This window comes from Cardiocondyla obscurior, linkage group LG02 (genome assembly GCF_019399895.1).
Source record: "Cardiocondyla obscurior isolate alpha-2009 linkage group LG02, Cobs3.1, whole genome shotgun sequence".
NCBI classification, from domain to species: Eukaryota; Metazoa; Arthropoda; class Insecta; order Hymenoptera; family Formicidae; genus Cardiocondyla; species Cardiocondyla obscurior.
In genome coordinates, this window is record NC_091865.1 from 5,175,468 (window position 1) to 5,196,092 (window position 20,625).

The following is a 20,625-nucleotide window of genomic DNA, read 5'->3' on the forward strand; positions in this document are numbered from 1 at the left end:
CAAGCAGTAATACAACAACGCGGAAGAAGCACAAGTTATTAAAATTTACACACATACCTATACGCGCGCGCACACGCACACGCACACACACACACACACACACTTTTCGGAGCCATATGATGTGCAAAATCCGACCGGCAACCTCCCCGTGGTGCCCATTGGATATTGTTAATGTCGGCGGTATATGCTAAAATGCATGGGTTACTTTAAAATGCTGTATCTTTGCGAAAAAAAATCGTAGCAACTTTTCTTTTTTTTAAATTGAAAAGAAAGGTTCAAACTTTATGTTTCTGCAAACAGAATTCATCCCAAAAAATGTAGCAAGTCCGTACGATCCGTCAAACTTTGTAATTTTTAATACATTAAACATGTTCTCACATTTTGAGACGTTACAGTAGTGAAAATAAATCAAATTTAAAATCCAACTACAGCATCTTAAAGTAGAGATTTCAAGCTTTCATTTAAAAAAAATTATAATTTAACGATAATGTTTCGCGGAGTTACCGTCAGTCAAAATTTGACAACTTTTGCATAAAATTTTTCTATGCTATATCATTTTTGATATGTATATATATATCTTTGTCGTTTGGTACATACTAGTACCTTTTCGAAGACCTAACGATACATACCAGGACATTTGGCATTTACCAGGTCCGACCCGTTAATTTTCATATATATAACGTAACATGTTAAGTCCGGTCCCCATATGCACAAAAATATGCAATGTAAAAAATCAGGACCAAAATTTATTGTATATTTTGTATATTAAAAGGACCGGTACCAATAATAACAATATATGCAACGTATAAATTCAGGACCGACTATAAATTTCCTTAAATTTAGTTAGTTAATGTGCATGTTTTATTATAAATAAAAATTTTGACCGGTTCGGTCAGATAAAATATTATAACCACATCGTTCTTTTTATGCAAAAATTTAATAATGACGACATTCTTAGCATATATGACTATCAAAAAAAACATCTAAGCGTCAACATTACATCCTCCTAGGGTTACATTATACAGGGTGTCCTAGTTGATGTAAAAAAGTTTTTAGTTGTAGGTTGGACTTCCGAAAATAAGTAGAAAAGTCCTATACGGTTTTGTGAGTTAGGCGTAAATAACCGAGAAAATAACATTTAAAGATTTGACGCCCCTCGTACAAACAAAAACGCGCCGTTTGAAGCTACCGAGACGTATTGGTTGAAAACGCAGTGCAACCGTACGTATAAGTATGTATTGTTAACAACAAAATGTTTCTATATAAAATTTTATATATACTAAAAAGCTCGTGGCGAAGAGAATTTTATATAATGAGATTGATATAGTCATGAAAGTCGTATACTTTTAAAAAATTGAAAAATATTTAAGTCATATGTAACCGGTACCGATATTTATCGTTATATCTAAATAACGAGTCCCAATACATATTTCTAAGAAACACTATATCTTGAACATAAGTAGGCAAACTATATCTCAAAAATTTTCGAATCTTTCTTATCTGTTTTAATATTTTTTAAAATATCTGAATTAGGTACGTAAGAAGAATCACTCGTACAGCTGATCAAATTGTTAATACTTTATTATCATATTCTAGAAAAAGATATAACACATTTAATGTTATTTTTTGATACATCAAAATAATGTAAGGAATATAACGGATAATAATATAATTATTGGACTGTACTTTATGCATACATGCAAGATATCTATATACTTAACATAAAAATATTAAAAATAAGTAAAAGAAATATTTTAATAAAGCTCTTAAAAATCGTTTAAATTTCACGCGTTAAATTTTACATCTTTTCTTCTTCATTTGATTATTAATCCATGATTTAATTGTTGCACAATTTCTATCTTTAAATACAGTAGGGTTTTCTTCTTTTAATTGTTGAATTTCTTTAAATGAAGGTTGAACTTTAGAATTAATATGCTGGTTGAATGCGGCATATGCAATGGTTTTTTCCTCTTCTGTCCAACGACGGCGTATACATTTTCCAAATGGAGAGGCTAAAACGTGCAAAAAATATAAATAATATTTTATATATGCTATATGTATACATATAAGATCCATTATAAATGATTTCAAATTACAAATTTACTTGATCGTTTTCTTTTACAAGTCACATTTGACGATGTACTTATATTTTCTTCATTTTTGCTTGTGTTAGTATATTCATTATCGAATCTATAAGAATAATACGCAGATAACAAAAAGGTAATTATTTTTTCTTAATTATCTCTACCTATCTTACTCGTGTTATAATATAAATTAAATTGTTTAATTATTTGTTTAACGATTTAAACAAATAATGAAACAATTTAATTTATATTATTAAAACCATTGCATATGCCGCATTCAATCAGCATATTAATTCTAAAGCTCAACCTTCATTTAAAGAAATTCAACAATTAAAAGAAGAAAACCTTATTGTATTTAAAGATAGAAAATGTGCAACAATTAAATCATGGATTAATAATCAAATGAAGAAGAAAAGATGTGAAATTTAACGCGTGAAATTTAAATAATTTTTAAAAGTTTTGTTAAAATATTTCTTTTACTTATTTTGAATATTTTTATGTAAAATATATAGATATCTTGCATATATGATTATAGTACAATTTAATAATTATATTATTGTCCGTTATATCCGTTACAATATTTTGGTCTATCAAAAAATAACATTAAATGTTTTCTAGAATATGATAATAATAGTCGTAACAATTTGATCAGCTGTACGAATGATTCTTCTTACGTACCTAATTCAGATATTTTGAAAGATATTGAAACAGATAAGGAAGATTCAAAAATTTTTGAGATATAGTTTGCCTACTTACGTTCAAGATGTAGTGTTTCTTAAAAATATGTACGATATATGCTAAAAAGCTCATAATAATTTCAATTTTGCGACGTGGGAATTATTCTTATCATGTATGATTTTTTAAACAAATATGTAAGCTTAAAAATAATTTCAATTTTTCATACACATGCTATAAAATTTTAAATTAAATTGATATCTCAAAGATTTTGGCACATTACTTTTTAATGACAAATAGAACCTAGCGAACACATTAATTAATACAATTAGAACTACATGTCATATAGTAGCAAGATTTTATTTACAAGTAACGAATAGTTAGTAGAATTGATAACCAATCTTTATTTGCATCGATTCGTCACAGAAATCAGGCTTCGTACATGACGTTATGACACAATATATTTAACCTTTATGAACGATGTAACGTTACATACAAAAACTGATGTATGATATATTGTGATAAATATCAGTACCACGCAATTGAACTTTATCTTTATGGGCTTTATTAAAATTTCTACTTTACATGTAGACTTGATAATTTTGTATTATACAGGGTATCCAGTTCGTTTTGTCACTCCCAAAATTTTGGGGTAGACAAGAATATTTTAAGACGAAAAGTCCTATACAATTATGCAAAATTCGTAACCGTTGATTTTATAAAAATTATTATGTCTCGGCGAATGAACGCTAAGAAATCTATGGGCTGGGCGCGGCGATGGCATTGTTTCGTTTTCTGCAGAAAGTAGCCGAGTCGAATAATACTGATTGGCGAGCGGGTTCGGCGAATGAGCTCTAAGCAACTTAGGGGCCGGCCGCGGCCGCGGCGGCGACGGTGTTTTTAAAGATATAATCTGAGTCAACTCAGAAAGAAACAATTACGTATTGAAGTCTTTGCGGCAAAGATGAAACGAAAGCGCTCGCGATCATATGATATCGTGCCGACAAACAATTAAATGTTTCCGCGCTTCCGAAAGCACGATATTAACATTAACATATCATTTTTTTTAGATATGAATCTTATTTGAAATTATTTTTCATGTTTCTAATTATTTTAATATATTATTTTTGTTAATTGTTTTTGAATAAAAATTTTAACAATATAATATAAGGTGCTATATATTTTAATTTCGCAATATAAATGTATAATATTAGATCGTGTACATCAATATAAATGTTTATAATAATATAATTATATATGATAAAATATCTTATTAATAATGTTATTGTATATAATATTTATTTGATTAATTATTTTTAGTTTGTTATATAATATTGTTACGCCCGGTATACGGAGCAGCGTGAAGCTGCCGGCTCGCTCCGAGGTTTCGGTTCCCCGTTGCTAGGGGACGAAGATTATTGATTATTAATTAAATGACAGTTCTGCACGAGACTTAATTCGGTGTGGATGTATTTGGTAAAGTCTTATTAAACTCTTGTCTTTCCTTTTTCTAAATCCGTCTTCTTCTCTTTCGCGGAGCTCGAGCGCCGCGAGTGTGAGTGAGTGTGAGTGTGAGAAAGAGACGCGAACGCGGAGACGTTCGCCGACCCGTTCCCGGCGTAACATTTTGGGGGCTCGTCCGGGATGGCTACGCATACGGCGAAGAGGAGGCGATCCCGTCAGGAGGATCCTGCTTCATCTGAGGCGGCGGCGTTCGAGTCGCTCCGTCAGGAGATGCGTCAGCTGCGGGTCGAGCAGGAGCAGAGGGAGGAGAGTCTGCGGGCCGAGATTCGTCTGCGTGATGATGCGATCACGAGGATGCAGAGCCGAATCCTGCAGCTAAGTCCCTCTAATAATTTTTCGCGCGTCTCCGGTGTTCTTCCGGCGGAGGGGGGCGCGAGTTTCGTTCCGGATGTCCCTCTGGTTGAGGGTGACGCGCGTTCCGTGTCCGGGTTGAATTTGAAATTAGATACATACGACGGTTCCGTTCCATTGCGGAAGTTTTTCTCTCAATTTGATTTGATCGCTCGGGCGAAGCAGTGGGGACAGGAGGCGAGAACTGTTGCCCTTGTGTCTTGTCTTCGGGGCAGAGCGCGTTCGGTTCTCTGTTCTTTTCAGGATTCCGAGGGCATGGGCTTCGCGGAGCTAAGAGCAAAGCTCGAGTTATGTTTCGGGGAACCGCGGTCTTCTCAGAATTATTATTCACTTTTTACAAATCGGAGACAAGCAAGGGGATGAGGAGAAAGTTATAGCGTATTTCAGTCGAGTTTTATCAAAGTCTGAAAGGAAATATTGTGTTACTCGACGCGAGCTTTTAGCCATTGTAGATGCAGTCAAATCTTTTCGTCATTTTCTTTTAGGAGGGAAATTTTTAATTCGCACGGATCATATTTCTTTAAGGTGGCTCTTGTCTTTTAAGGAACTCGAGGGTCAGTTAGCTTGCTGGGTAGAAAGATTACAACAATTTCAGTTCGAAATTGCTTACAGGAAGGGGACTTCTCATGGGAATGCTGATGGTTTATCGAGACGGCTTTGTGAAGCGGAAAACTGTCGGTATTGTTTTAGGGTTGAGCAAAAAAGTCTTCCCGAGGGAAATGAGACTGTGGCTCGAATAGTTTTCCAAGAAGAAGAGTTAGATCTTTGGAAGAGGGATCAGCGGGAGGATCCGAGTCTTAATGTTTTAATACAGGCGAAAGAGTCTGGGGAACGTCTTTCCCGTTCGGGATTTTCTTCTTCAGATATAACGGGAAGAGTTCTTAATTCATATTGGGATTCCCTCGTTTTAGAGAACGGAGTTCTTTATAAGAAATGGATAGCTCCAAATTTAAGGAAGGTGCTGTTTCAGTTAGTGGTTCCTCGTAAACGGATTAAGGGGGTTCTGGCTGATGCCCATGATTCTCCTTCGGTTGGGCACTTTGGAATCAATAAGACTCTAGATAGAATTCGGAAGCGTTTTTATTGGGTTTCTTGCAAACAAGATGTAGAAGATTGGTGTCGTTCGTGTTCGGTTTGTTGTTCAAAGAAGAGACCTTCCGGCAAAGGAAAATCTCCTTTGCAAATTTACAATGTCGGATCTCCGTTTCAGAGATTACAGATGGACGTTCTTGGTCCTTTTCCTATATCTTCTTCTGGGAATAGGTTTCTTTTGGTAATTGTAGATTGTTTTTCTAAATGGGTGGAAGCATTTCCGGTGAGGAATATTAGGGCAAGAACGGTAGCTGAAGTTTTTGTTAGAGAAATTATTTCGAGATTTGGAGTTCCTGAGGAAATACATACAGATCAGGGACGAAACTTTGAGTCCGGTCTTTTGAAAGAGTTGTTGAATCTTTTGGGGATTAGGAAAACTAGGACTACTGCTTTACATCCACAATCGGATGGGCAGGTGGAGCGACAGCATCGTACGGTTTTGGAATATCTTTCAAAATTTGTTTCAGAAAATCAAAGGGATTGGGATCGTTGAATTTCAATGTTTTTGTTAGTTTATAGGTCTTCGAAGCATGAGGTTACTGAGGTTTCTCCGGCGGAGCTTTGTTTTGGCAGGAATTTAAGGTTACCGTTAGATTTGACGCGGGGAATGCCTCCTCAATCTTCTTAGTTTTCAGCTTCTCAAGGAGAGTTTGTTAGGGGTTTAAGACAAAGGCTTGATGAAATCCATTCTCAAGTCAGGAGGAAAATGGCGGTTAAGTCTTCTCGTGTTAAGGCGTTTTATGATAAGAATGTTAGGGATATTTTATTCCGAGAGGGACAGAAGGTTTGGTTTTTTAATCCTTGTAGAGTTAGAGGTAAGGCTCCTAAATTACAAAGTAATTGGGAAGGACCTTACTTGATTTTGAAAAAGTTAGAGGAGGTGGTGTTCTGTATTCAGAAGTCGCCTAAACATAGGAAAAAAGTCGTTCATGCGGATAGGTTGGCTCCGTATTTTGAAAGGGAAAATTAAATAGATTTTGGGGGCCGTGTTTTTTTTTGGGGGGGGAAAATTGATTTTTTTCTTTAGATACTGCTTTTCTTCTTTTTCTCTTTTGAGGAGGAGTTTAACTAGACGGGGAGGAAGGAGAATTTTCTTCAGGAGAAACGTGTTTCGCTCCATTTCAAGATGAAAGAAGATTTTTCGTTAAGAAGACTGTTCTTCCCATGGTTTTTGATTTGTGGTTTTCCATGGGACGAAGGGCTAATGCCGGAACAGAAACTTGGAGAGACCTTGAGTCGGATGGTCCACAGAAAGTTATGCCCCCCCCCCTTGTTTGAAGATTTTAAGAGGAGCAGCGGAATCGAGCTGAGAGCCAAGGACGGAAGCATCTTCGTGCTGAGGAAGATTCTTCGCGTCGTTTCGTGGTGTTCAAGAACTTGGACAGGAGTCCAAGGTGGAACAAAAAGCCACGGAGGCCCCCCCTGATTGTCGGGGCGACAATCTGGAGGAAGGGGGGGGGGCAGTGTTACGCCCGGTATACGGAGCAGCGTGAAGCTGCCGGCTCGCTCCGAGGTTTCGGTTCCCCGTTGCTAGGGGAACGAAGATTATTGATTATGATTAAAATGACAGTTCTGCCCGTAACTTAATTCGGTGCGGATGTATTTGTTGTATTTTGGTTAAGTCCGATTAAACTCTTTCCTGTTCGTTTTCTAAATCCGTCTTCTTCTCTTTCGCGGAGCTCGAGCGCCGCGAGTGTGAGTGAGTGTGAGTGTGAGAAAGAGACGCGAACGCGGAGACGTTCGCCGACCCGTTCCCGGCGTAACAGTATGATTACCTCTACGGTTCTTTCTTCCTGGTGTTTTCTGGGGATTCTGTCCTGTTTATACGTGAAAGGAGGGCTGTTCAGGAAGCCGAGCGCCGTATGGCCGATCCCAGCATCCCTCTACTCCCCCTGACAGTGCAGTCTATATGCCGTTTGTCTGGCGTTGTCAATGTTTAGCTGGTCCAGAGGGGATATACTCAGCGCCATTTGTAGCGCTGCCGTGGGTGTCGTTTTTTGAGTCTATACTGCAGCCCTCAGGTAACTTCCCTGTAGGCTCTTCAGTAGGTTCTTCGTTCCCACTTTTCCCGTTCTGGGCCACCATACCACTGCTGCGTATGTAAGCCTGGATAATAGCACGGCTTGGTACAGCCATAATGCCACTCTCGGCTTTAGGCCCCAGGATTTTCCTAGTGCTCTTCTACAGGCCGAAAAAGCCGTGTAGAATTTTTTCCTTTTGGTCTCCAGATGGAGTTTCCAGCTCAGTTTCGTATTTAGTAAAACTCCTAGGTATTTCACTGAGGTTACGAAGTTTAGTTCCTCTTTCCACAGTTTTAAAGGCCTGATGGGTTCCGGTTTGTATTTCCTGGTGAATATTATTGCTGAGGTCTTCTCGGGATTAACCATCAGTCCCTTAGCCTGACACCAGTTTTGTGTGATTTTGAGTGCTTTTTCTATGAGCTCCCCAAGGATCGGTAGAAATTTTCCTTTTTCTATTATGGCTATGTCGTCTGCATAGCCATAAGTGAGGACTCCCGCTGCTTCTAGTTTGCTCAGCAGTTCATTTACCACAATGCTTCACAGCAGTGGAGAAAGCACTCCTCCCTGTGGGCATCCTTTTGTGGGTGTTCCTTGGACTAATACTCCCCCATGCTCGACGTTCAGTTTCCTGTTCGCAAGCATACTCTGGGTCCAGTCAATCAGTGCCTCTAATATTCCATGTTTGGTCTGTGCTTCTTGTATCACTTTATATGAGGTGCTGTCAAAAGCTCCCTCAATGTCCAAGAAGACTCCCAATGCGTAGCCCTTGTCCTCCAGCTGCCCCTCTATCCGCCCCACTAGTCGGTGCAGTGCCGTTTCTGTCGACCTGCCTTCCCTGTAGGCGTATTGATAGGGGGCCAGCGGATGTTGGATCAATGGCCCTCTTTTCAGGTATCCATCAACCAGCCTCTCCAGTGTCTTTAAAACAAAGGAAGTCAAGCTGATGGGTCTGTAATCTTTGGCTATTATATGCCCGTTTCTCCCCGGCTTGGGTATGAAAACTACTCTAGTTCCTCCCCAAGCTTTTGGAACATATCTCAGGGCAATACTAGCTCTTAGTATTTTTGTTAGTGGTCCCATCAGCACCCCCAGACCCTTTTGTAGTAGGGCCGGGAATATGCCGTCTGGTCCCGCTGCTTTATAAGGGCCAAATGAGTTTACTGCCCATTCTATTCCCTTAGGGTATACGACCTTGGCTGCCAGTGTTTATTCCTTAGGCTTGTGAATGTCCCTAAGCTTTTCTCCTGTGCAGCCTGCCTTATTATGACTCGTCTGGAAGCCCGGAAAGTGGACTTCCATTAGGTGTGTTAGTGTGTTTTGCACATTATCCGTGAATTCGCCGTTTGGTAGCTTTATACAGCCCAACTGCGATTTTTCATTTGTGCTGAGGATTTTGCTCAGTCTCGAGGCCTCTGCTGTTCTTTCGATACTTTTGCAATATTCCTTCCAGCTTTTACGTTTAGCTTTGATGATCGCTTTGCTGTATTCCCTTTGGGCTTGCCTAAAGCTCTCCCAGTGGACAGCTCGTCCAGTGCTTTTTGCCTTATTGAAGAGACATCTTGTGGTCGACCTGAGCTTTCCCAGCTCTTGGTTCCACCATGGGACCCTGGTCTTACCACTTCTTTGTCTCTCCGGGCAGTTGTTCTCATAAGCCTTTGTTATTACCTTCCCAAGTCTCTGTGCTGCTTTGTCTAAATTATTTTTAGTGTGAAATCTGGTTGGGATCCTGGTTACTTGGGCAGTTAATTCCGCCCTGTAATCCTCCCACCTAGTCTGCCTTGGGTTTCTTCCTCATGTTATATCCGTTTCCGCTTGCAGGGTGTAGCGTATGCTTCGGTGGTCCGATCCCGAAGGTTCATTTAAGACCCTCCAGTCTCTCACCAAGCTCGCCAAATCACCCGTGCAAAACATAATATCAATAACTTCCTGTCTTCTTGAGTCCATGAAGGTGAAGTCATTGCCTCGGTTGAGGATGATCATCTCTGACCTAACAATAAAATCATGTAAATTTTTTTTCCTTGGGTTGATATCCGTGCTTCCCCAACTTAAGTGATGGGAGTTTGCGTCACACCTCAAGAGTATTTTACATTTTTCGGTCCTGACCATTTCGACCAGTTTACTCACGCTTTCCTGCGGCGGTGGTTCCGGAGAGTTGTAGGGCATGTAAACTGACCCAATGTACAAGTCCCTGGTCCTCCCGTCGATGTTGCAAGGTCCGATCCGTATGACCGTCTGGTCTCCGTCGCTGACCTGTGGAACTAAAACTGCATTAAGTCCTTTAACCAAAATACAAGTTTTAGGCTTGGTGCTTGTGCGGGCATAATATAATTTGCCACATCCTCCCAAGCCTTTTACAGCATTATTTAAGAGCCAAGGCTCTTGTATTAATGCTATACCTGTCTGCACCATAGCCATGCTCCTGGCTAAGATCGCCGAGGCGCCCTTGCTATGGTGCCAGTTTACTTGGGTTATTGGGAAGCCGAGCCTGGCCATTTCTAAGCCGGTCCAGCTTCCTCAACCGTCTTTTCCCCCTCGTCAGGACCCTCCTTACGGTCCTTATCAAGCAGCTTTACAGCCGCCCGACCCGTCCCGCAGAAGGGCCTGAATCTGCAGGCTCTCAGTGCCTCGAGAGATGTCCCACTCACCAGGCAAGCAAAATGGGAGCCTGTTTCGTCTCCCCTCTCGCTCCCCCAGGTGACGAGCCACCCCCCGGCCCCGAGATCCTTGTTTTGTCTGTCCAGGAACCTCAAAGCTTCCTGGGCAGACAGCCCCGGTTCCTCTACGTGTACCACCAGGCGGTGTCGCTTTGGAAGCTCTCCCGCCGGCAGCACACGCAGAGGTCCCGCCTCCAACTTGAAGCCCGGGACCTAGCTTTTCAGCCAGTTCCCAGTCTCCTCGTCGGTGCAGGCAAACACGAGGGCCCCGTCTCTCTCCCACGACCCGTAAAAGGTCGGGGTCCTCGTGCCCTCCGAAAGCTGGAGGATGCTCTCCCGGATCACTTTCTGATCCGGGCGACCTCCTCAACCCCCAACTTCTTGTCAGGGTAGCCCTCTAATACGAAGGCTAGCCTGACAATCCCCTTGACTGCCTGGGCATATGATCCCTGGTCCGCGATCTTAGGTCTCTTGCCCCGGCAGTCATTGAGACTGGGAGTCGTGTGGTCCGACCTAGTCTGTTTGCACGTCCCAGGCCGGGCCCCACCACCCCCTCTTCCTGAGCAACTGCGGTTGATCCAGGGGAGTCATTTACTGACCCCCCCTTCTCCCCCTGCAGCTGCTTCTTTAAGCGGCGCCTCGCAGCCCCGCTTAACTTATTTTTGGTTTTGGGACGGTCCCCCGAGGGTCCCGCCCCATCCCCAAGGTTGTCCTCCGATCGAGGGCTCTTTTTCGAGGTTCCGCCCTGGAGGGTGTTATCTAAGTTTAAGTTTTTTAATTTGTCCGGTTCCATAAAGTTCCCACGAGTATCGCGGAAGCGCGGTATCACCCGGGCAGAGCCGCGTTGCCCGGGGCTTGGCTTCTTACTCCTGGATTTCGCCCGGTGTCCAGGAGTGACCGTTCAAGACGCAGCTCCCCCTGCGCCACGCAGCCCTCGGCACGGTCCGAACACCTTGGCTTGGATAAGCCACTTCTTGGTCACCGGTAGCACAACCCGCCCCACGTCTTTACATTCATTCATACTCTCCTTGCGGAGAGTCCCATGCATCGAGGAGAGCCCGTTTATAGGGATCCTCTTCAGTCACACTCGGGGCGGACTAAGCCGATACAGCAGAGTACGCCCCGTTAGCTCTTTTACTCGTCGTGAGGCAGGCGACGGGATCCCGTCCGCCACCAAACTAGTTGGTGACGGGCGCGATCCCCACCGTCCTCCCGGCTAAGCCCACTCATCAACGGCAAGGTCTCGTGGCTCCCAGAGTGGGTATTTATTTATTAAATTGGCGTTAAAATTATTGATTTTTGATAGGGAAAAGACGTATCGATCCTGACTTTGCACGACGTGAACAGAACGCTCATGATGCTCTTGGAACTGCAGGTTAATATTAATTCAAATCGTTTTTAACAATAAACCTGTGATATCTAAGTCAGCGTGATAAAATAAAAATGCGCTTTAATTAACAGAAGTCCCCGCGGAAAATTCCGACAACGACGATGATGACTCCGTGGTATTCGCCGGCGAGAGGATTCCGAGCTCGGTCGAATCGCTTATTTTCACTCAGAGTAAGTTTATTGATTTAAAAATTGTATTAAAGATTTGAATATCTACTAATAAAATATTTTCTTTTCCAGATGTGGAAAATGAGACAACAATGGAATTAGATTCCAATGAAGAAGAAAATGAAGAGGAGGAAGAAGAGGAGACGATGAAAGAGGAGGAGAAGGAGGAGAAGGATAACGACGCGGGAAAACTACGGGCCGTGACAATGCGCGAAATGTCATCGGATGATGATTTGGTCACTTAAGAAAAAGATGAGGAAGAAAACACGCTAGAGGATGTGGAAGAAGGCGAGGAAAAGGATGAAGGAGAGGAAGAAGAGGAAGAACCGATGGAAAGCGTGATAGTGCTAGCGGAGAGCGATGAAGCTGTACACTCTTATCCTCAAGGTAATTATAGCTTTTTACCTACATTTTTATTACCGCGCTTGTTCCGTTATAATACTGCGCCGATATTTTTTTGTCAGATACTATTTCTTACTCGCCTGAATATTAAGAAGAAAGCGAGTCGGGGACCATTTTACCGCGCGTGTGTATAAAGCAACTGGAGGTGAGTTGCTTTAATATCGTGTGATGTAGTCGACGCGTCGCGAAAAATATTAATTTTAATCTAACAATTAGGCGAGATTAATAAGTTTTTCGTTTTCAAAAATACAGCATGGTGGTGGCAAAATTCGACGTGATAGCGTGTCGTCGACGTCTACTTCCCGCAACTCCTCAAATGTGACGGAGCCGATAAACTGGTACTCCGAAGAAGACAGCATCTTTAACGATATCGTCAGCGACGACGACGACGGTGCCAAGAGCGAACAACTCGAACACCAGCTATCACAACACCAGCAGCAACAGCAAGGTGGCCAGTTTGAACACCGAGACGAGGTTGGCGATAGATTTAATTATGTAGAATTACACGCGGAAAACTCACGACAATTAAAAAATTTTAAATTACTCGGGCGAGAGGCCACATTTAAAATACGTCCGCCACCCGATGGTCACATATTTCCCGTTGGCTGGAAAGTGCGTTCCGCGAAATCCACGCGTACGCGGTGCGTTCGAGAGAGCCGGGAAATTATGTAGGCTTAGCGTTTAACTCCGCGAATTTAACCCACGGCCCAGCGGGGCTGTCGTTCCGTCCTGTACGGGACTTAAATCATGAGGATATATGGAATCTCGTAAGTTCGGTAACACAAAGCGCCGGTGGGATTAATGTCGCGGAAAAATTTAACGTTCAAGTTTTTAACGCGGCGCTTCCCGTCGGCCGCGGAGGCATGTCAAATAAATTAACACACGCGGGGGTTGCTAAACGCTCGATTTTACAACTCGCGAATACAAAAAATTTGTGTCTTTCGCGTTCACTCGTAGTGGCGCGAATCTATTCCGAGCGAGGAAATTTGCGCGAGGGAGAGCTCCATAAGAGATGGAATTCCGTAAGATACCGTACCTCCTCGCTACAACGCGAGTTAGCGCTTGAGCTGACAAGGAAAGCCGGTATCGCCATACCCGCGGAAGGATGTGGAATTCGCGAGATTGAGCGTTTTCAACGGGTTCTGCTTGAGGAAAATATCCTAATAAAAATATGTATTGTTACGCCGGGAACGGGTCGGCGGACGTTTCCGCGTTCGCGTCTCTCACACACTCACACACAAATTCGCGGCGCCGGAGCTCCGCGAAAGAAAGAGACGATTTATAAAAAGAACGAACGGTTTAATAAGAACAATGAGATACAGCGACTGCACCAGTTCAAGGCACGGGCAGAACTGTCATTTAACAAATAATAATAATCCTCGTTCCCCTGGCAACGGGGAACCGAGACTTCGGAGCGAGCCGGCAGCTTCACGCTGCTCCGTATACCGGGCGTAACACTGCCCCCCCCCCCTTCCTCCAGATTGTCGCCCCGACAATCAGGGGGGGGCCTCCGTGGCTTCCTGTTCCACCTTGGACTCCTGTCCAAGTTCCTGAACTCCACGAAGCGACGCGAAGAATCTTCCTCAGCGCGAAGATGCTTCCGTCCTTGGCTCCCAGCCCGATTCCGCTGCTCCTCTTAAAATCTTCAAACAAGGGGGGGGCATAACTTTCTGTGGACCCTCCGACTCAAGGTCTCCCCAAGTTCCTGTTCCGGCATTAGCCCTTCGTCCCATGGAAAACCACAGATCAAAAACCATGGGAAGAACAGTCTTCTTAATGAAAAATCTTCCTTCATCTTGAAACGGAGCGGAACACGTTTCTCCTGAAGAAAATTCTCCTTCCTCCCCGTCCAGCTAAACTCCTCCTCAAAAGAGAAAGAAGAAAAGCAGTTTCCAAAGAAAAATCAATTTTCTCCCCCCAAAAAAAAACAAACACGGCCCCCAAAATCTATTTAATTTCCCTTTCAAAATACGGAGCCAACCTATCCGCATGGACGACTTTTTTTCTATGTTTAGGCGACTTCTGTATACAAAACACCACCTCCCCTAACTTTTTCAAAATCAAGTAAGGTCCTTCCCAATTACTTTGCAATTTAGGAGCCTTACCTCTAACTCTACAAGGATTAAAAAACCAAACCTTCTGTCCCTCTTGGAATAAAACATTTCTAACATTCTTGTCATAAAACGCCTTAACACGAGAGGACTTAACCGCCATCTTCCTCCTGACTTGAGAATGGATTTCATCAAGCCTTTGTCTTAAACCCCTAACAAACTCTCCTTGAGAAGCTGAAAACTGAGAAGACTGAGAAGCATTCCCCGCGTCAAATCTAACGGTAACCTCAAATCCCTGCCAAAACAGAGCTCCGCCGGAGAAACCTCAGTGACCTCATGCTTCGAAGACCTATAAGCTAACAAAAACATTGAAACCCAACGATCCCAATCCTTTTGATTTTCTGAAACAAATTTTGAAAGATATTCCAAAACCGTACGATGCTGTCGCTCCACCTGCCCATCCGATTGTGGATGTAAAGCAGTAGTCCTAGTTTTCCTAACCCCCAAAAGATTCAACAACTCTTTCAAAAGACCGGACTCAAAGTTTCGTCCCTGATCTGTATGTATCTCCTCAGGAACTCCAAATCTTGAAATAATTTCCCTAACAAAAACTTCAGCTACCGTTCTTGCCCTAATATTCCTCACCGGAAATGCTTCCACCCATTTAGAAAAACAATCTACAATTACTAAAAGAAACCTATTCCCAGAAGAAGATATAGGAAAAGGACCAAGAACATCCATCTGTAATCTCTGAAACGGAGATCCGACATTGTAAATCTGCAAAGAAGATTTCCCTTTGCCGGAAGGTCCCTTTTTTGAACAACAAACCGAACATGAACGACACCAATCTTCTACATCTTGCTTGCAAGAAACCCAATAAAAACGCTTTCGAATCCTATCTAGAGTCTTATTGATTTCAAAGTGCCCAACCGAAGGAGAATCATGAGCATCAGCCAGAACCCCCTTAATCCGTTTACGAGGAACCACTAATTGCAACAGCACCTTCTTTAAATTTGGAGCTATCCATTTCTTATAAAGAACTCCGTTCTCTAAAACGAGGGAATCCCAATAAGAATTAAGAACTCTTCCCGTTGTATCTGAAGAAGAAAATTCCGAACGGGAAAGACGTTCCCCAGACTCTTTCGCCTGTATTAAAACATTAAAACTCGGATCCTCCCGCTGATCCCTCTTCCAAAGATCTAACTCCTCCTTTTGGAAGACTATTCGAGCCACAGTCTCCCCTCCTTCGGGAAGACTTTTTTGCTCAACCCTAAAACAATACCGACAGTTTTCCGCTTCACAAAGCCGTCTCGATAAACCATCGGCATTCCCATGAGAAGTCCCCTTTCTATAAGCAATTTCGAACTGAAATTGCTGTAATCTTTCTACCCAGCGAGCTAACTGACCCTCGAGTTCCTTAAAAGACAAGAGCCACCTTAAAGAAATATGATCCGTGCGAATTAAAAATTTCCCTCCTAAAAGAAAATGACGAAAAGATTTGACTGCATCTACAATAGCTAAAAGCTCGCGTCGAGTAACACAATAATTCCTTTCAGACTTCGATAAAACCCGACTGAAATACGCTATAACCTTCTCCTCATCCCCTTGTCTCTGTGAAAGAACAGCCCCGATTCCTATTCCAAAAGCATCAGTATCTAAAATAAACTGACCTTCTTCCTTCGGAAACGCTAACACTGGAGGAGAAGTTAAGGCTCGCTTCAAGGATTCAAAAGCCTCCTGACAATCATTCGTCCAAGAAAATTTCACCAAATTTCCCGTCAAATAATGAAGTGGCTTCGCTATCGAAGAAAAACCTTTCACAAATCTCCTATAATACGAGCAAAAACCTAAGAAGCTTCTCAATTGCTTCTTCGTATGAGGAACTGGCCAATCTATTACTGCTGCTACTTTCTCCTGATCAGTAGCTACCCCTTCTGAAGAAACCACATGACCTAAGTATTTAACTTTCCTACTGAAAAGAAAACACTTCCCTGGATTGATTTTCAAATTGAATTTTCTCAAACGAAGAAACACCTCATTAAGATTCTCCATAAGTCCTTCGAAACTTCTTCCAAAAACTATCACGTCATCCAAATACACAAAACAACTCTTAGAAAGAAGCCCTTCTAAAACCCTTTCCATAAATCGTTCAAAAGTTGCCGGAGCATTCGTGAGACCAAAAGGCATGACAGTGAATTGCCAAAGCCCTTTTCCTATGGAAAAAGCTGTTTTCTCCTTGTCCCTTGGATCCATCCTGATTTGCCAATACCCACTCTTAAGATCAAGAGTAGCAAACCAGGAATTCCCAGCCAAACGATCTAAAATATCATCTATTCTTGGCAGAGGAAAAGAATCTTTTACCGTAACCGCATTAACTTTCCTATAATCGACGCAGAATCTAATTGTTCCATCCTTCTTTTTAACTAAAACTGCTGGAGAAACCCAAGGACTTCGTGACTCCTCAATTACCCCACGGTTCTTCATGTCTTCGATAATCCCATCAACCTCATCCCTCATTCGAAAAGGAATCCGACGAGGAACCTGTCTAATCGGAAGAGCGTCCGCTACATCAATCCTATGTTTCACTAACTCGCAATTCCCTGCAACAATTTCCTCCGAAAATATCCCTTGAAATTCTTTAAAGAATGAAGAAGCTACATTCTTCTGCTCATCATTTAATTCCTTCAAGCTTTCTTTAAAAAGCTTTTGAGGAAAAGAAGAATTCACCCCGGAAGTCTGTTCGACTTTGGCCACCCTCAAAGAATTCCGACAAGAACCAAAAGCTTCGTCAAAAATTTTAGAAAAACCAACCTTCCTCAGAAAATCCGCCCCGAGAAGACAATCATCCAAAATTCCTGCTACAAACATGCTCATTTCAAGAGCAAACTTTCCTACCTCCAAAGAAACTTTAGCTTCTCCTCTAATGGAAACATCCTCCCCTGTAGGATATCGAAATCTTAGCCCCTCTCTAAGCGATTGCAAAACTAAATTCCCCTTTCCGAAAAACTTAGAACTCAAAATAGTAATATCAGAGCCCGTGTCAACTCTGAAATTACATTCCCTACCATTAATTTTTCCTGCAAAACAAAAATCACGTGAAGAATAACCGATTCTTCTGGAAAACAACTCTCTCGGGGCCCCCTTTACTTTAGCCGACCCCCCCCGAAGAGGTCGACTATTCCGAGTTTCCCTTACGGGTGGGGCACTGATTTTGGAAGTGTCCTGGCTTCCCGCAAAGCCAACACTCTCCTCGAGCCCCCCCCTTCGTCTCCCGAGAAAACTTACTCCCTTTATACTTCCTAAAATTTACCGAACTTTCCCCTTTCCCTTCGTTTTCCTTAACGTCCCCCCTGGACTTTTCCGAACGAAAAGAATTAAAATTTCTAAAAGAACTCGCGCGTCCCTGATAACCTGACACTCTCCTATCAAAAGATTCCCCGAAAATCGTCCCGATCTCTTTCGATCTCTCAATCGCCTTCTTAAGTGAAGAAATTCCTTCTAACTGCAACGTTCTCTTAACCCTACCGTCTAATAACGCAGAAATAAACTGAGCACAAGCGATCTTGTCCCGTACCTCATAGGGACATTCTGGATAAGCTAATTGAGACAACCGCTCTAATTCCGTCCCAAAAGAAGCAAAATCTTCCCCCTCCTTCTGTTTCCGATTTGTAAAAAGCGAATAATAATTCTGAGAAGACCGCGGCTCCCCGAAACACAACTCGAGCTTTGCTCTTAGCTCCGCGTAACCCATGCCCTCGGAATCTTGAAAAGAACAAAGAACCGAACGCGCTCTACCCCGAAGACAAGAAACAAGGGCAACAGTTCTCGCCTCCTGTCCCCACTGCTTCGCCCGAGCGATTAAATCAAATTGGGAAAAGAACTCCCGCAACGGAACGGAACCGTCATATGTGTCTAACTTTAGATTCAACCCGGACACGGAACGCGCGTCACCCTCAACCGGAGGGACATCCGGAACAAAACTCGCGCCCCCCTCCGCCGGAAGAACATCGGAGACGCGCGAAAAATTATTGGAGGGACTTAGCTGCAATATTCGGCTCTGCATCCTCGTGATCGCATCATCACGCAGACGAATCTCAGCTCGCAGACTCTCCTCCCTCTGTTCCTGCTCGACCCGCAGTTGACGCATCTCCTGGCGAAGCGACTCGAACGCCGCCGCCTCAGACGAAGCAGGATCCTCCTGACGGGATCGCCTCCTCTTCACCGCATGCGTAGCCATCCCGGACGAGCCCCCAAAATGTTACGCCGGGAACGGGTCGGCGGACGTTTCAGCGTTCGCGTCTCTCACACACTCACACACAAACTCGCGGCGCCGGAGCTCCGCGAAAGAAAGAGACGATTTATAAAAAGAACGAACGGTTTAATAAGAACAATGAGATACAGCGACTGCACCAGTTCAAGGCACGGGCAGAACTGTCATTTAACAAATAATAATAATCCTCGTTCCCCTGGCAACGGGGAACCGAGACTTCGGAGCGAGCCGGCAGCTTCACGCTGCTCCGTATACCGGGCGTAACAGTATATTTAGCACGTTTGCTCTCGGCGAAAAACCACTGTACGACGGTGCCGCGTTACACTCTCTTTAGCGCATGAACCCGCTCATCAATTAAATATAATGTATTACGAAGATTCGCGCCACTACAATCCCATACTAAATTTAACCGCCGCAGCCGGTTCTCGCGGGGGATTCTGCACTCTGTGTAATAAAGGGTACAGAAACGAAAGGGGACATCGGTGTGCGAAACGCTGTCCGCGCTGTTACGCAACGCCAATTTGTGAAACTCGCGGCGCAGCGATTGTTGCATGCGATGCGTGTAATCGTACGTTTTTCGGCCCTGCCTGTTTTGAACGACATCGTATGGAAAAATCCTACGACGGAAAATCTTGCGAAAGCGTGTGCAAATCCGTTCGAAACTGTGATGGTTGCGGGCGATTTGTTAAGACAGCTTCGTCGCACAATTGCCATGAGCTATATTGTAGGCTGTGCCGATCGAAGCAGCCCGCGAACCATCGTTGTTTCATGCACCCTTTCAAACAAAAAGCAATAAACAACAACTTCGCTCAGGCTGGAACAAGCACGGCGTCAGAGCCGACGGAGGAAAACGACGTTACAAATAACGATGCTAGAAATCGAATTGCCTTCATCTTTTACGATTTTGAAACACGTCAAGACGTGTCGCTCGAAGGCTGAAAATATAAAAACTCACGTTCCCACTTTTTGCGTCGCCCAACAAATTTGCGAAACATGCGCCGCGATAGACGACATGACGATTCGTTGCCGATGGTGTGGTACACGCGAATTTGTATTTCATCCCGATCCTGTAAAGCAGCTTGTTAATTTTGCCACACTTGAAACAAAATATTTAAAAAAATTTATCTGCATCGTTCACAATGCTAAAGCATTCGATGCACAGTTCATTTTGAAACACCTTGTAGAAACGCAGGATACTCGGCAAAAACCGGATTTAATTTTGAACGGTTTGAAAATAATAGTAATGACCCTCGGACGAACAAAATTTGTTGACAGCGTCAATTACATGCCTATGGCTTTAGCCGAGTTACCTAAAGCTTTCGGACTGCAGGGGGCCGTAGTTAAAGGTACTTTTCCACATTTATTTAACAAGAAAGAAAACCAAAACTACGTCGGTTCGCTACCTGCTGTGCACTATTATTCTCCAGATCAAATGAAGGACGAAGAGCGCAAACGATTTTTAACATGGCACGCTGAAATGCTGGAAAAAAATACCGTATTTAATTTCCAACAGGAAATAATCAAATATTGTCGCAACAACGTCGACATCCTCCGACGCGCATGTATGGTGTTTAGACGTATATTTTTAGAACGTGGTAACGTGTGTCTCTTCGAGGAGTGCACAACTATCGCCTCCACTTGCATGCGGGTTTTTCACAAAAATTTCTTACGTAAAAACCAAATAGGAATCATACCGGCCGGGGGCTACAGAAACCCTGATTCGCGTAAAGCGCTTCAATGGCTGGTGTGGAGGGAACGCGAACTCGGTCGACGCATAATCCACGCGGGTCGCGATCGCGAGTATAGGATCGAAGGCGTACCCGTTGACGGGTATTACGAGACGCAATCGAGTAACACAACAAAGCGACACGTGTTGCAATTTCACGGCTGCTTCTGGCACGGATGCCCGATGTGCTACCGTGAAAATTGCGATCGAAAATTGGT

The 20,625-nt window shown here is 43.2% G+C and overlaps 1 protein-coding gene and 1 pseudogene across 1 annotated transcript; one reads left to right on the plus strand and one right to left on the minus strand.

Moving 5' to 3' along the window:
- Window positions 1-1,791: 1,791 nt before the first annotated feature.
- Window positions 1,792-11,100, minus strand: LOC139109901 (uncharacterized; annotated as a pseudogene).
- A 93-nt stretch (window positions 11,101-11,193) lies between these two features.
- LOC139109905 (uncharacterized) lies at window positions 11,194-19,631 on the plus strand. Its single transcript, XM_070669347.1, has 5 exons — window positions 11,194-11,776; window positions 11,863-11,961; window positions 12,031-12,505; window positions 12,613-13,700; window positions 18,958-19,631. The coding sequence occupies exons 4-5, from the start codon at window positions 13,224-13,226 to the stop codon at window positions 19,618-19,620; spliced, it is 1,140 nt and encodes a 379-aa protein (XP_070525448.1). The 5' UTR covers window positions 11,194-11,776; window positions 11,863-11,961; window positions 12,031-12,505; window positions 12,613-13,223; the 3' UTR covers window positions 19,621-19,631.
- Window positions 19,632-20,625: the final 994 nt, after the last annotated feature.